Below are 16,077 nucleotides of genomic sequence, written 5' to 3'. Positions count from 1 at the left end.
AGGTTGTGTTGTGTTGTATTCAGATATGACAGGTTGTGTTGTGTTGTGTTCAGATATGACAGGTTGTGTTGTGTTCAGATATTACAGGTTGTGTGGTGTTCTATTCAGATATGACAGATTGTGTTGTGTTCAGATATGACAGGTTGTGTTGTGTTCAGGTATGACAGGTTGTGTTGTGTTGTGTTCAGATATGACAGGTTGTGTTGTGTTGTGTTCAGATGTGACAGGTTGTGTTGTGTTCAGATATGACAGGTTGTGTTGTGTTGTGTTGTGTTCAGATATGACAGGTTGTGTTGTGTTCAGATATGACAGGTTGGGTTGTGTTGTGTTCAGATATGACAGGTTGTGTTGTGTTCAGATATGACAGGTTGTGTTGTGTTCAGATATGACAGGTTGTGTTGTATTCAGATATGACAGGTTGTGTTCTTTTCAAATATGACTGGTTGTGTTGTGTTCAGATATGACAGGTTGTTTTGTGTTGTATCCAGATATGACAGGTTGTGTTGTGTTCAGATATGACAGGTTGTGTTGTATTCAGATATGACAGGTTGTGTTGTATTCAGATATCACAGGTTGTGTTGTGTTCAGATATGACAGGTTGTGTTGTGTTCAGATATGACAGGTTGTGTTGTATTCAGATATGACAGGTTGTGTTGTGTTCAGATATGACAGGTTGTGTTGTGTTCAGATATGACAGGTTGTGTTGTGTTCAGATATGACAGGTTGTGTTGTGTTGTGTTCAGATATGACATGTTGTGTTGTGTTCAGATATGACAGGTTGTGTTGTGTTCAGATATGACAGGTTGTGTTGTGTTCAGATATGACAGGTTGTGTTGTATTCAGATATGACAGGTTGTGTTGTGTTGTGATGTATTAGGATATGACAGGTTGTGTTGTGTTCAGACATGACAGGTTGTGTTGTGTTCAGATATGACAGGTTGTGTTGTATTCAGATATGACAGGTTGTGTTGTGTTCAGATATGACAGGTTGTGTTGTATTCAGATATGACAGGTTGTGTTATATTCAGATATGACAGGTTGTGTTGTGTTGTATTCAGATATGACAGGTTGTGTTGTGTTCAGATATGACAGGTTGTGTTGTGTTCAGATATGACAGGTTGTGTTGTGTTCAGATATGACAGGTTGTGTTGTGTTGTGTTGTATTCAGATATGACAGGTTGTGTTGTGTTCAGATATGACAGGTTGTGTTGTGTTCAGATATGACAGGTTGTGTTGTGTTCAGGTATGACAGGTTGTGTTGTGTTGTATTCAGATATGACAGGTTGTGTTGTGTTCAGATATGACAGGTTGTGTTGTGTTCAGATATGACAGGTTGTGTTGTATTCAGATATGACAGGTTGTGTTGTGTTCAGATATGACAGGTTGTGTTGTGTTGTATTCAGATATGACAGGTTGTGTTGTATTCAGATATGACAGGTTGTGTTGTATTCAGATATGACAGGTTGTGTTGTGTTCAGATATGACAGGTTGTGTTGTGTTCAGATATGACAGGTTGTGTTGTGTTCAGATATGACAGGTTGTGTTGTGTTGTGTTCAGATATGACAGGTTGTGTTGTGTTGTATTCAGATATGACAGGTTGTGTTGTGTTGTGTTCAGATATGACAGGTTGTGTTGTGTTCAGATATGACAGGTTGTGTTGTATTCAGGTATGACAGGTTGAGTTGTGTTGTAATCAGATATGACAGGTTGTGTTGTGTTGTAATCAGATATGACAGGTTGTGTTGTGTTGTATTCAGATATGACAGGTTGTGTTGTGTTGTGTTCAGATATGACAGGTTGTGTTGTATTCAGATATGACAGGTTGTGTTGTGTTGTGTTCAGATATGACAGGTTGTGTTGTATTCAGATATGACAGGTTGTGTTGTGTTGTAATCAGATATGACAGGTTGTGTTGTATTCAGATATGACAGGTTGTGTTGTGTTCAGATATGACAGGTTGTGTTGTGTTGTATTCAGATATGACAGGTTGTGTTGTGTTGTGTTCAGATATGACAGGTTGTGTTGTGTTCAGATATGACAGGTTGTGTTGTGTTCTATTCAGATATGACAGGTTGTGTTGTGTTCAGATATGACAGGTTGTGTTGTGTTCAGGTATGACAGGTTGTGTTGTGTTGTGTTCAGATATGACAGGTTGTGTTGTGTTGTGTTCAGATATGACAGGTTGTGTTGTGTTCAGATATGACAGTTTGTGTTGTGTTGTGTTGTGTTCAGATATAACAGGTTGTGTTGTGTTCAGATATGACAGGTTGTGTTGTGTTGTGTTCTGTTCAGATATGACAGGTTGTGTTGTGTTCAGATATGACAGGTTGTGTTGTGTTCAGATATGACAGGTTGTGTTGTATTCAGATATGACAGGTTGTGTTGTGTTCAGATATGACAGGTTGTGTTGTGTTCAGATATGACAGGTTGTGTTGTGTTGTATTCAGATATGACAGGTTGTGTTGTGCTCAGATATGACAGGTTGTGTTGTATTCAGATATGACAGGTTGTGTTGTGTTCAGATATGACAGGTTGTGTTGTGTTCAGATATGACAGGTTGTGTTGTATTCAGATATGACAGGTTGTGTTGTGTTCAGATATGACAGGTTGTGTTGTGTTCAGATATGACAGGTTGTGTTGTGTTCAGATATGACAGGTTGTGTTGTGTTGTATTCAGATATGACAGGTTGTGTTGTGTTGTGTTCAGATATGACAGGTTGTGTTGTGTTCAGATATGACAGGTTGTATTGTGTTCAGATATGACAGGTTGTGTTGTGTTCAGATATGACAGGTTGTGTTGTGTTCAGATATGACAGGTTGTGTTGTGTTGTGTTCAGATATGACAGGTTGTGTTGTGTTCAGATATGACAGGTTGTGTTGTATTCAGATATGACAGGTTGTGTTGTGTTCAGATATGACAGGTTGTGTTGTGTTGTATTCAGATATGACAGGTTGTGTTGTGTTCAGATATGACAGGTTGTGTTGTGTTCAGATATGACAGGTTGTGTTGTGTTGTATTCAGATATGACAGGTTGTGTTGTATTGTATTCAGGTATGACAGGTTGTGTTGTGTTCAGATATGACAGGTTGTGTTGTGTTCAGATATGACAGGTTGTGTTGTGTTCAGATATGACAGGTTGTGTTGTGTTCAGATATGACAGGTTGTGTTGTGTTGTATTCAGATATGACAGGTTGTGTTGTGTTCAGATATGACAGGTTGTGTTGTGTTCAGATATGACAGGTTGTGTTGTGTTCAGATATGACAGGTTGTGTTGTGTTGTATTCAGATATGACAGGTTGTGTTGTGTTCAGATATGACAGGTTGTGTTGTGTTCTATTCAGATATGACAGGTTGTGTTGTGTTCAGATATGACAGGTTGTGTTGTGTTCAGGTATGACAGGTTGTGTTGTGTTGTGTTCAGATATGACAGGTTGTGTTGTGTTGTGTTCAGATATGACAGGTTGTGTTGTGTTCAGATATGACAGTTTGTGTTGTGTTGTGTTGTGTTCAGATATAACAGGTTGTGTTGTGTTCAGATATGACAGGTTGTGTTGTGTTGTGTTGTTTTCAGATATGACAGGTTGTGTTGTGTTCAGATATGACAGGTTGTGTTGTGTTCAGATATGACAGGTTGTGTTGTATTCAGATATGACAGGTTGTGTTGTGTTCAGATATGACAGGTTGTGTTGTGTTCAGATATGACAGGTTGTGTTGTGTTGTATTCAGATATGACAGGTTGTGTTGTGTTCAGATATGACAGGTTGTGTTGTATTCAGATATGACAGGTTGTGTTGTGTTCAGATATGACAGGTTGTGTTGTGTTCAGATATGACAGGTTGTGTTGTATTCAGATATGACAGGTTGTGTTGTGTTCAGATATGACAGGTTGTGTTGTGTTCAGATATGACAGGTTGTGTTGTGTTCAGATATGACAGGTTGTGTTGTGTTGTATTCAGATATGACAGGTTGTGTTGTGTTGTGTTCAGATATGACAGGTTGTGTTGTGTTCAGATATGACAGGTTGTATTGTGTTCAGATATGACAGGTTGTGTTGTGTTCAGATATGACAGGTTGTGTTGTGTTCAGATATGACAGGTTGTGTTGTGTTGTGTTCAGATATGACAGGTTGTGTTGTGTTCAGATATGACAGGTTGTGTTGTATTCAGATATGACAGGTTGTGTTGTGTTCAGATATGACAGGTTGTGTTGTGTTGTATTCAGATATGACAGGTTGTGTTGTGTTCAGATATGACAGGTTGTGTTGTGTTCAGATATGACAGGTTGTGTTGTGTTGTATTCAGATATGACAGGTTGTGTTGTATTGTATTCAGGTATGACAGGTTGTGTTGTGTTCAGATATGACAGGTTGTGTTGTGTTCAGATATGACAGGTTGTGTTGTGTTCAGATATGACAGGTTGTGTTGTGTTCAGATATGACAGGTTGTGTTGTGTTGTATTCAGATATGACAGGTTGTGTTGTGTTCAGATATGACAGGTTGTGTTGTGTTCAGATATGACAGGTTGTGTTGTGTTCAGATATGACAGGTTGTGTTGTGTTGTATTCAGATATGACAGGTTGTGTTGTGTTCAGATATGACAGGTTGTGTTGTGTTCAGATATGACAGGTTGTGTTGTGTTCAGATATGACAGGTTGTGTTGTGTTCTATTCAGATATGACAGGTTGTGTTGTGTTCAGATATGACAGGTTGTGTTGTATTCAGATATGACAGGTTGTGTTGTGTTGTGTTCTGATATGACAGTTTGTGTTGTGTTCAGATATGACAGGTTGTGTTGTATTCAGATATGACAGGTTGTGTTGTGTTGTGTTCAGATATGACAGGTTGTGTTGTATTCAGATATGGCAGGATGTGTTGTGTTCAGATATGACAGGTTGTGTTGTGTTCAGATATGACAGGTTGTGTTGTGTTGTGTTCAGATATGACAGGTTGTGGTGTGTTGTATTCAGATGACAGGTTGTGTTGTGTTGTGTTCAGATATGACAGGTTGTGTTGTATTCAGATATGGCAGGTTGTGTTGTGTTCAGATATGACAGATTGTGTTGTAATCAGATATGACAGGTTGTGTTGTGTTCAGATATGGCAGGTTGTGTTGTATTCAGATATGACAGGTTGTGTTGTATTCAGATATGACAGGTTGTGTTGTGTTCAGATATGACAGGTTGTTTTGTGTTCAGATATGACAGGTTGTGTTGTATTCAGATATGACAGGTTGTGTTGTGTTCAGATATGACAGGTTGTGTTGTATTCAGATATGACAGGTTGTGTTGTGTTGTGTTGTATTCAGATATGACAGGTTGTGTTGTGTTCAGACATGACAGGTTGTGTTGTGTTCAGATATGACAGGTTGTGTTGTATTCAGATATGACAGGTTGTGTTGTGTTCAGATATGACAGGTTGTGTTGTATTCAGATATGACAGGTTGTGTTATATTCAGATATGACAGGCTGTGTTGTGTTGTATTCAGATATGACAGGTTGTGTTGTGTTCAGATATGACAGGTTGTGTTGTGTTCAGATATGACAGGTTGTGTTGTGTTCAGATATGACAGGTTGTGTTGTGTTGTGTTGTATTCAGATATGACAGGTTGTGTTGTGTTCAGATATGACAGGTTGTGTTGTGTTCAGATATGACAGGTTGTGTTGTGTTCAGGTATGACAGGTTGTGTTGTGTTGTATTCAGATATGACAGGTTGTGTTGTGTTCAGATATGACAGGTTGTGTTGTGTTCAGATATGACAGGTTGTGTTGTATTCAGATATGACAGGTTGTGTTGTGTTCAGATATGACAGGTTGTGTTGTGTTCAGATATGACAGGTTGTGTTGTGTTGTGTTCAGATATGACAGGTTGTGTTGTGTTGTATTCAGATATGACAGGTTGTGTTGTGTTCAGATATGACAGGTTGTGTTGTGTTCAGATATGACAGGTTGTGTTGTATTCAGGTATGACAGGTTGTGTTGTGTTGTAATCAGATATGACAGGTTGTGTTGTGTTGTATTCAGATATGACAGGTTGTGTTGTATTCAGATATGACAGGTTGTGTTGTGTTGTGTTCAGATATGACAGGTTGTGTTGTATTCAGATATGACAGGTTGTGTTGTGTTGTGTTCAGATATGACAGGTTGTGTTGTATTCAGATATGACAGGTTGTGTTGTGTTGTAATCAGATATGACAGGTTGTGTTGTATTCAGATATGACAGGTTGTGTTGTGTTCAGATATGACAGGTTGTGTTGTGTTGTATTCAGATATGACAGGTTGTGTTGTGTTGTGTTCAGATATGACAGGTTGTGTTGTGTTCAGATATGACAGGTTGTGTTTTGTTCAGATATGACAGGTTGTGTTGTGTTCTATTCAGATATGACAGATTGTGTTGTGTTAAGATATGACAGGTTGTGTTGTGTTCAGGTATGACAGGTTGTGTTGTGTTGTGTTCAGATATGACAGGTTGTGTTGTGTTCAGATATGACAGGTTGTGTTGTGTTCAGATATGACAGGTTGTGTTGTGTTGTGTTGTGTTCAGATATGACAGGTTGTGTTGTGTTCAGATATATAAGGTTGTGTTGTGTTGTGTTCAGATATGACAGGTTGTGTTGTGTTCAGATATGACAGGTTGTGTTGTGTTCAGATATGACAGGTTGTGTTGTATTCAGATATGACAGGTTGTGTTGTGTTCAGATATGACAGGTTGTGTTGTGTTCAGATATGACAGGTTGTGTTGTGTTCAGATATGACAGGTTGTGTTGTATTCAGATATGACAGGTTGTGTTGTATTCAGATTTGACAGGTTGTGTTGTGTTCAGATATGACAGGTTGTGTTGTATTCAGATATGACAGGTTGTGTTGTGTTCAGATATGACAGGTTGTGTTGTGTTCTGTTGTATTCAGATATGACAGGTTGTGTTGTGTTCAGATATGACAGGTTGTGTTGTGTTCAGATATGACAGGTTGTGTTGTATTCAGATATGACAGGTTGTGTTATATTCAGATATGACAGGTTGTGTTGTGTTCAGATATGACAGGTTGTGTTGTGTTCAGATATGACAGGTTGTGTTGTGTTCAGATATGACAGGTTGTGTTGTGTTGTATTCAGATATGACAGGTTGTGTTGTGTTCAGATATGACAGGTTGTGTTGTGTTCAGATATGACAGGTTGTGTTGTGTTCAGGTATGACAGGTTGTGTTGTATTCAGATATGACAGGTTGTGTTGTGTTCAGATATGACAGGTTGTGTTGTGTTCAGATATGACAGGTTGTGTTGTATTCAGATATGACAGGTTGTGTTGTGTTCAGATATGACAGGTTGTGTTGTGTTGTATTCAGATATGACAGGTTGTGTTGTATTCAGATATGACAGGTTGTGTTGTATTCAGATATGACAGGTTGTGTTGTGTTCAGATATGACAGGTTGTGTTGTGTTCAGATATGACAGGTTGTGTTGTGTTCAGATATGACAGGTTGTGTTGTGTTGTGTTCAGATATGACAGGTTGTGTTGTGTTGTATTCAGATATGACAGGTTGTGTTGTGTTGTGTTCAGATATGACAGGTTGTGTTGTGTTCAGATATGACAGGTTGTGTTGTATTCAGGTATGACAGGTTGTGTTGTGTTGTAATCAGATATGACAGGTTGTGTTGTGTTGTAATCAGATATGACAGGTTGTGTTGTGTTGTATTCAGATATGACAGGTTGTGTTGTGTTGTGTTCAGATATGACAGGTTGTGTTGTATTCAGATATGACAGGTTGTGTTGTATTCAGATATGACAGGTTGTGTTGTGTTGTAATCAGATATGACAGGTTGTGTTGTATTCAGATATGACAGGTTGTGTTGTGTTCAGATATGACAGGTTGTGTTGTGTTGTATTCAGATATGACAGGTTGTGTTGTGTTGTGTTCAGATATGACAGGTTGTGTTGTGTTCAGATATTACAGGTTGTGTTGTGTTCTATTCAGATATGACAGATTGTGTTGTGTTCAGATATGACAGGTTGTGTTGTGTTCAGGTATGACAGGTTGTGTTGTGTTGTGTTCAGATATGACAGGTTGTGTTGTGTTGTGTTCAGATATGACAGGTTGTGTTGTGTTCAGATATGACAGGTTGTGTTGTGTTGTGTTGTGTTCAGATATGACAGGTTGTGTTGTGTTCAGATATGACAGGTTGTGTTGTGTTCAGATATGACAGGTTGTGTTGTATTGTAATCAGATATGACAGGTTGTGTTGTGTTGTAATCAGATATGACAGGTTGTGTTGTGTTGTATTCAGATATGACAGGTTGTGTTGTGTTGTGTTCAGATATGACAGGTTGTGTTGTATTCAGATTTGACAGGTTGTGTTGTATTCAGATATGACAGGTTGTGTTGTGTTGTAATCAGATATGACAGGTTGTGTTGTATTCAGATATGACAGGTTGTGTTGTGTTCAGATATGACAGGTTGTGTTGTATTCAGATATGACAGGTTGTGTTGTGTTCAGATATGACAGGTTGTGTTGTGTTCAGATATGACAGGTTGTGTTGTATTGTATTCAGATATGACAGGTTGTGTTGTAATCAGATATGACAGGTTGTGTTGTGTTCAGATATGACAGGTTGTGTTGTGTTGTGTTCAGATATGACAGGTTGTGTTGTGTTGTATTCAGATATGACAGGTTGTGTTGTGTTCAGATATGACAGGTTGTGTTGTGTTCAGATATGACAGGTTGTGTTGTGTTGTGTTCAGATATGACAGGTTGTGTTGTGTTCAGATATGACAGGTTGTATTGTATTCAGATATGACAGGTTGTGTTGTGTTGTATTCAGATATGACAGGTTGTGTTGTGTTCAGATATGACAGGTTGTGTTGTGTTGTATTCAGATATGACAGGTTGTGTTGTATTCAGATATGACAGGTTGTGTTGTGTTCAGATATGACAGGTTGTGTTGTGTTCAGATATGACAGGTTGTGTTGTGTTCAGATATGACAGGTTGTGTTGTGTTCAGATATGACAGGTTGTGTTGTGTTGTGTTCAGATATGACAGGTTGTGTTGTGTTCAGATATGACAGGTTGTATTGTATTCAGATATGACAGGTTGTGTTGTGTTGTATTCAGATATGACAGGTTGTGTTGTGTTGTATTCAGGTATGACAGGTTGTGTTGTAATCAGATATGACAGGTTGTGTTGTGTTCAGATATGACAGGTTGTGTTGTAATCAGATATGACAGGTTGTGTTGTGTTCAGATATGACAGGTTGTGTTGTATTCAGATATGACAGGTTGTGTTGTGTTGTGTTCAGATATGGCAGGTTGTGTTGTATTGTATTCAGGTATGACAGGTTGTGTTGTAATCAGATATGACAGGTTGTATTGTGTTCAGATATGACAGGTTGTGTTATATTCAGATATGACAGGTTGTGTTGTATTCAGATATGACAGGTTGTATTGTGTTCAGATATGACAGGTTGTGTTGTATTCAGATATGACAGGTTGTGTTGTATTCAGATATGACAGGTTGTGTTGTATTCAGATATGACAGGTTGTGTTGTGTTCAGATATGACAGGTTGTGTTGTGTTCAGATATGACAGGTTGTGTTGTGTTCAGATATGACAGGTTGTGTTGTGTTGTATTCAGATATGACAGGTTGTGTTGTGTTCAGATATGACAGGTTGTGTTGTGTTGTATTCAGATATGACAGGTTGTGTTGTGTTCAGATATGGCAGGTTGTGTTGTGTTGTATTCAGATATGACAGGTTGTGTTGTGTTCAGATATGACAGGTTGTGTTGTGTTCAGATATGACAGGTTGTGTTGTGTTCAGATATGACAGGTTGTGTTGTGTTGTGTTCAGATATGACAGGTTGTGTTGTATTGTGTTCAGATATGGCAGGTTGTGTTGTGTTCAGATATGACAGGTTGTGTTGTGTTCAGATATGACAGGTTGTGTTGTATTCAGATATGACAGGTTGTGTTGTGTTCAGGTATGACAGGTTGTGTTGTATTCAGGTATGACAGGTTGTGTTGTGTTCAGATATGACAGGTTGTGTTGTATTCAGATATGACAGGTTGTGTTGTGTTCAGGTATGACAGGTTGTGTTGTATTCAGGTATGACAGGTTGTGTTGTGTTGTAATCAGGTATGACAGGTTGTGTTGTATTCAGATATGACAGGTTGTGTTGTGTTCAGATATGACAGGTTGTGTTGTAATCAGATATGACAGGTTGTGTTGTATTCAGATATGACAGGTTGTGTTGTGTTCAGATATGGCAGGTTGTGTTGTGTTGTGTTCAGATATGACAGGTTGTGTTGTGTTCAGATATGACAGGTTGTGTTGTGTTGTGTTCAGATATGACAGGTTGTGTTGTGTTGTATTCAGGTATGACAGGTTGTGTTGTGTTCAGATATGACAGGTTGTGTTGTGTTGTGTTCAGATATGACAGGTTGTGTTGTGTTGTGTTCAGATATGACAGGTTGTGTTGTGTTGTATTCAGATATGACAGGTTGTGTTGTGTTGTATTCAGGTATGACAGGTTGTGTTGTGTTGTGTTCAGATATGACAGGTTGTGTTGTGTTCAGATATGGCAGGTTGTGTTGTATTGTATTCAGATATGACAGGTTGTGTTGTGTTCAGATATGACAGGTTGTGTTGTGTTCAGATATGGCAGGTTGTGTTGTATTGTATTCAGATATGACAGGTTGTGTTGTGTTCAGATATGACAGGTTGTGTTGTGTTGTATTCAGATATGACAGGTTGTGTTGTATTCAGATATGACAGGTTGTGTTGTGTTCAGATATGACAGGTTGTGTTGTGTTCAGATATGACAGGTTGTGTTGTGTTCAGATATGACAGGTTGTGTTGTGTTCAGATATGACAGGTTGTGTTGTGTTGTGTTCAGATATGACAGGTTGTGTTGTGTTCAGATATGACAGGTTGTATTGTATTCAGATATGACAGGTTGTGTTGTGTTGTATTCAGATATGACAGGTTGTGTTGTGTTGTATTCAGGTATGACAGGTTGTGTTGTAATCAGATATGACAGGTTGTGTTGTGTTCAGATATGACAGGTTGTGTTGTAATCAGATATGACAGGTTGTGTTGTGTTCAGATATGACAGGTTGTGTTGTATTCAGATATGACAGGTTGTGTTGTGTTGTGTTCAGATATGGCAGGTTGTGTTGTATTGTATTCAGGTATGACAGGTTGTGTTGTAATCAGATATGACAGGTTGTATTGTGTTCAGATATGACAGGTTGTGTTATATTCAGATATGACAGGTTGTGTTGTATTCAGATATGACAGGTTGTATTGTGTTCAGATATGACAGGTTGTGTTGTATTCAGATATGACAGGTTGTGTTGTATTCAGATATGACAGGTTGTGTTGTATTCAGATATGACAGGTTGTGTTGTGTTCAGATATGACAGGTTGTGTTGTGTTCAGATATGACAGGTTGTGTTGTGTTCAGATATGACAGGTTGTGTTGTGTTGTATTCAGATATGACAGGTTGTGTTGTGTTCAGATATGACAGGTTGTGTTGTGTTGTATTCAGATATGACAGGTTGTGTTGTGTTCAGATATGGCAGGTTGTGTTGTGTTGTATTCAGATATGACAGGTTGTGTTGTGTTCAGATATGACAGGTTGTGTTTTGTTCAGATATGACAGGTTGTGTTGTGTTCAGATATGACAGGTTGTGTTGTGTTGTGTTCAGATATGACAGGTTGTGTTGTATTGTGTTCAGATATGGCAGGTTGTGTTGTGTTCAGATATGACAGGTTGTGTTGTGTTCAGGTATGACAGGTTGTGTTGTATTCAGGTATGACAGGTTGTGTTGTGTTCAGATATGACAGGTTGTGTTGTATTCAGATATGACAGGTTGTGTTGTGTTCAGGTATGACAGGTTGTGTTGTATTCAGGTATGACAGGTTGTGTTGTGTTGTAATCAGGTATGACAGGTTGTGTTGTATTCAGATATGACAGGTTGTGTTGTGTTCAGATATGACAGGTTGTGTTGTAATCAGATATGACAGGTTGTGTTGTATTCAGATATGACAGGTTGTGTTGTGTTCAGATATGGCAGGTTGTGTTGTGTTGTGTTCAGATATGACAGGTTGTGTTGTGTTCAGATATGACAGGTTGTGTTGTGTTGTGTTCAGATATGACAGGTTGTGTTGTGTTGTATTCAGGTATGACAGGTTGTGTTGTGTTCAGATATGACAGGTTGTGTTGTGTTGTGTTCAGATATGACAGGTTGTGTTGTGTTGTGTTCAGATATGACAGGTTGTGTTGTGTTGTATTCAGATATGACAGGTTGTGTTGTGTTGTATTCAGGTATGACAGGTTGTGTTGTGTTGTGTTCAGATATGACAGGTTGTGTTGTGTTCAGATATGGCAGGTTGTGTTGTATTGTATTCAGATATGACAGGTTGTGTTGTGTTCAGATATGACAGGTTGTGTTGTGTTCAGATATGACAGGTTGTGTCTTATTCAGATATGACAGGTTGTGTTGTGTTGTAATCAGATATGACAGGTTGTGTTGTGTTGTATTCAGATATGACAGGTTGTGTTGTATTCAGATATGACAGGTTGTATTGTGTTCAGATATGACAGGTTGTGTTGTATTCAGATATGACAGGTTGTATTGTGTTCAGATATGACAGGTTGTGTTGTGTTCAGATATGACAGGTTGTGTTGTGTTGTAATCAGATATGACAGGTTGTGTTGTGTTCAGATATGACAGGTTGTGTTGTATTGTATTCAGATATGACAGGTTGTGTTGTGTTGTAATCAGATATGGCAGGTTGTGTTGTGTTCAGATATGACAGGTTGTGTTGTAATCAGATATGACAGGTTGTGTTGTGTTGTATTCAGATATGACAGGTTGTGTTGTATTCAGATATGACAGGTTGTATTGTGTTCAGATATGACAGGTTGTGTTGTATTCAGATATGACAGGTTGTGTTGTGTTGTAATCAGATATGACAGGTTGTGTTGTGTTGTATTCAGATATGACAGGTTGTGTTGTATTCAGATATGACAGGTTGTGTTGTATTGTATTCAGATATGACAGGTTGTGTTGTGTTCAGATATGACAGGTTGTGTTGTGTTGTGTTCAGATATGACAGGTTGTGTTGTGTTGTATTCAGATATGACAGGTTGTGTTGTGTTGTATTCAGGTATGACAGGTTGTGTTGTGTTGTGTTCAGATATGACAGGTTGTGTTGTGTTCAGATATGACAGGTTGTGTTGTGTTGTATTCAGATATGACAGGTTGTGTTGTGTTCAGATATGACAGGTTGTGTTGTATTCAGATATGACAGGTTGTGTTGTAATCAGATATGACAGGTTGTGTTGTGTTCAGATATGACAGGTTGTGTTGTGTTCAGATATGACAGGTTGTGTTGTGTTGTGTTCAGATATGACAGGTTGTATTGTGTTCAGATATGACAGGTTGTGTTGTATTCAGATATGACAGGTTGTGTTGTGTTGTAATCAGATATGACAGGTTGTGTTGTGTTGTATTCAGATATGACAGGTTGTGTTGTGTTGTAATCAGATATGACAGGTTGTGTTGTGTTGTATTCAGGTATGACAGGTTGTGTTGTGTTGTATTCAGATATGACAGGTTGTATTGTGTTGTAATCAGATATGACAGGTTGTGTTGTGTTGTATTCAGATATGACAGGTTGTGTTGTATTCAGATATGACAGGTTGTGTTGTGTTGTATTCAGATATGACAGGTTGTGTTGTGTTCAGATATGACAGGTTGTGTTGTATTCAGATATGACAGGTTGTGTTGTGTTCAGATATGGGAGGACGTGAATCTGAAGTGGAACCCTGATGATTATAGTGGAATTAAGAAGATCAGAATCCCTTCCACAGACATCTGGCGTCCTGACCTTGTGCTCTATAACAAGTAAGAACACGTCCTGCTTTTACCTTGACCGACATACACTATTCATTGACTTGATAAGGCCTATTAGATAAGACCTTTTCAGAAGCTAGTCTATTCCTGAAGGGCAGTTAGTGATAGAGACCAAAGGGTATTACATTTAAATGTTTTATTTATTTAACCTTTATTTAACTGGGCAAGTCAGTTAAGAACAAATTCTTATTTACAATAACGGCCTACGCCGGCCAAACCCTATCTCGGACGACGCTGGGCCCATTGTGCGCCGCCCTATGGGACTCCCAATCACGGCCGGTTGTGATACAGCCTGGAATCGAACCAGGGTGTCTGTAGTGACGCCTCTAACACTGATATGCAGTGCCTTAGACAGCTGCGCCTTTAACCCCAAACAGCATGCAATGCAGATATAGATGCACGGTGGCTAGGAAAAACTCCCTAGAAAGGCCAAAACCTAGGAAGAAACCTAGAGAGGAACCAGCCTCTGAGGGGTGGCCAGTCCTCTTCTGGCTGTGCCAGGTGGAGATTATAACAGTACATGGCCAAGATGTTCAAACGTTCCTAGATGACCAGCAGGGTCAAGGTCACAGTGGTTGTAGAGGGTGGAACAGGTCAGTACCTCAGGAGTAAATGTCAGTTGGCTTTAAATAGCCGAACATTCAGAGTTAGAGACAGCAGGTGCGGTAGAGAGAGAGAGTCATAGGTGAAATATTATAGTTCGTGGTTTTATAATTTGATTATGCTATGTTTAGATAGCATATAATTCATTTCAAGCCTTATTCATACAGTTTTGTTAAATAGGAAATACATCATATAAAATATTTTATATTTTTTGTATCATATTTGTACTGTGTACCGGTACTTGTGTCCTCCAAAGTGACGACACCTCAGCAATTTATAACTATTTTTACCAGAAATGTGAGATTTTAGCTTTTGAGTATGCAGCATTACTAGTTATTGTTTATGGGCCTCTCATGAAGTAATATATTTTGGGAATTACGTAGATTACATTTTGGATGACATTTAGTTACATTTAAACTGGCTGTCTTTAAGCTACCTCAACTTTTGTCTATCACCCCTGAAACAACATTTTTGGCATAATTGAGTTATTTTCAGCATTCCCTGATTATCTAATCAGGCTAACACAATTCCCCGTAGGAATCTATTGATTCTGATGCTAATGTGTGTAATAGAAAAATTACATACTTACCTCATTTGTTTGATATTAATAGTAAATGATTATATATGTAACTAAGAGTAAGACTGGCCTGCTAAAGCTGAGTTTTCATGGTGTCCACTCTAGCTTCCTGCAGCTAGTCTGGGCACCGAGGACATGGGTTATACTAGAGGGTGATACATCTTTACTGCCACATTATATTCTATGATCAGTGGTACACTGAGGAAGATGTATTCCATGGACATGATGTGGGGTGGTTGTAACTGAGATAGAGATGTATTCCATGGACATGATGTGGGGTGGTTGTAACTGAGATAGAGATGTATTCCATGGACATGATGTGGGGTGGTTGTAACTGAGATAGAGATGTATTCCATTGACATGATGTGGTGTGGTTGTAACTGAGATAGAGATGTATTCCATGGACATGATGTGGTTGTAACTGAGATAGAGATGTATTCCATGGACATGATGTGGGGTGGTTGTAACTGAGATAGAGATGTATTCCATGGACATGATGTGGGGTGGTTGTAACTGAGATAGAGATGTATTCCATGGACATGATGTGGGCTGGTTGTAACTGAGAGAGAGATGTATTCCATTGACATGATGTGGTGTGGTTGTAACTGAGATAGAGATGTATTCCATGGACATGATGTGGTTGTAACTGAGATAGAGATGTATTCCATGGACATGATGTGGGGTGGTTGTAACTGAGAGAGAGATGTATTCCATGGACATGATGTGGGGTGGTTGTAACTGAGATAGAGATGTATTCCATGGACATGATGTGGGGTGGTTGTAACTGAGATAGAGATGTATTCCATGGACATGATGTGGTTGTAACTGAGATAGAGATGTATTCCATGGACATGATGTGGTTGTAACTGAGAGAGAGATGTATTCCATGGACATGATGTGGGGTGGTTGTAACTGAGATAGAGATGTATTCCATGGACATGATGTGGGGTGGTTGTAACTGAGATAGAGATGTATTCCATGG

The 16,077-nt window shown here is 38.8% G+C and overlaps 1 protein-coding gene across 1 annotated transcript in view; it reads left to right on the top strand.

Annotated features, from left to right (window-relative positions):
• The window catches only part of LOC129845816 (acetylcholine receptor subunit alpha-like), a 46,342-nt gene that overhangs the window by 11,512 nt on the left and 18,753 nt on the right, over positions 1 to 16,077 (top strand). Inside the window, exon 4 of the mRNA XM_055913740.1 lies at positions 13,797 to 13,906. Within this exon, the coding sequence (XP_055769715.1) occupies positions 13,797 to 13,906 (110 nt within the window). The remainder of the gene's footprint in view (positions 1 to 13,796; positions 13,907 to 16,077) is intronic.

This window comes from Salvelinus fontinalis, unplaced genomic scaffold (assembly GCF_029448725.1).
Source record: "Salvelinus fontinalis isolate EN_2023a unplaced genomic scaffold, ASM2944872v1 scaffold_0374, whole genome shotgun sequence".
In the NCBI taxonomy this organism is placed as follows: domain Eukaryota; kingdom Metazoa; phylum Chordata; class Actinopteri; order Salmoniformes; family Salmonidae; genus Salvelinus; species Salvelinus fontinalis.
Note: the sequence above shows the minus strand (reverse complement) of the source record. Positions and strands in the feature narration are given on the sequence as shown.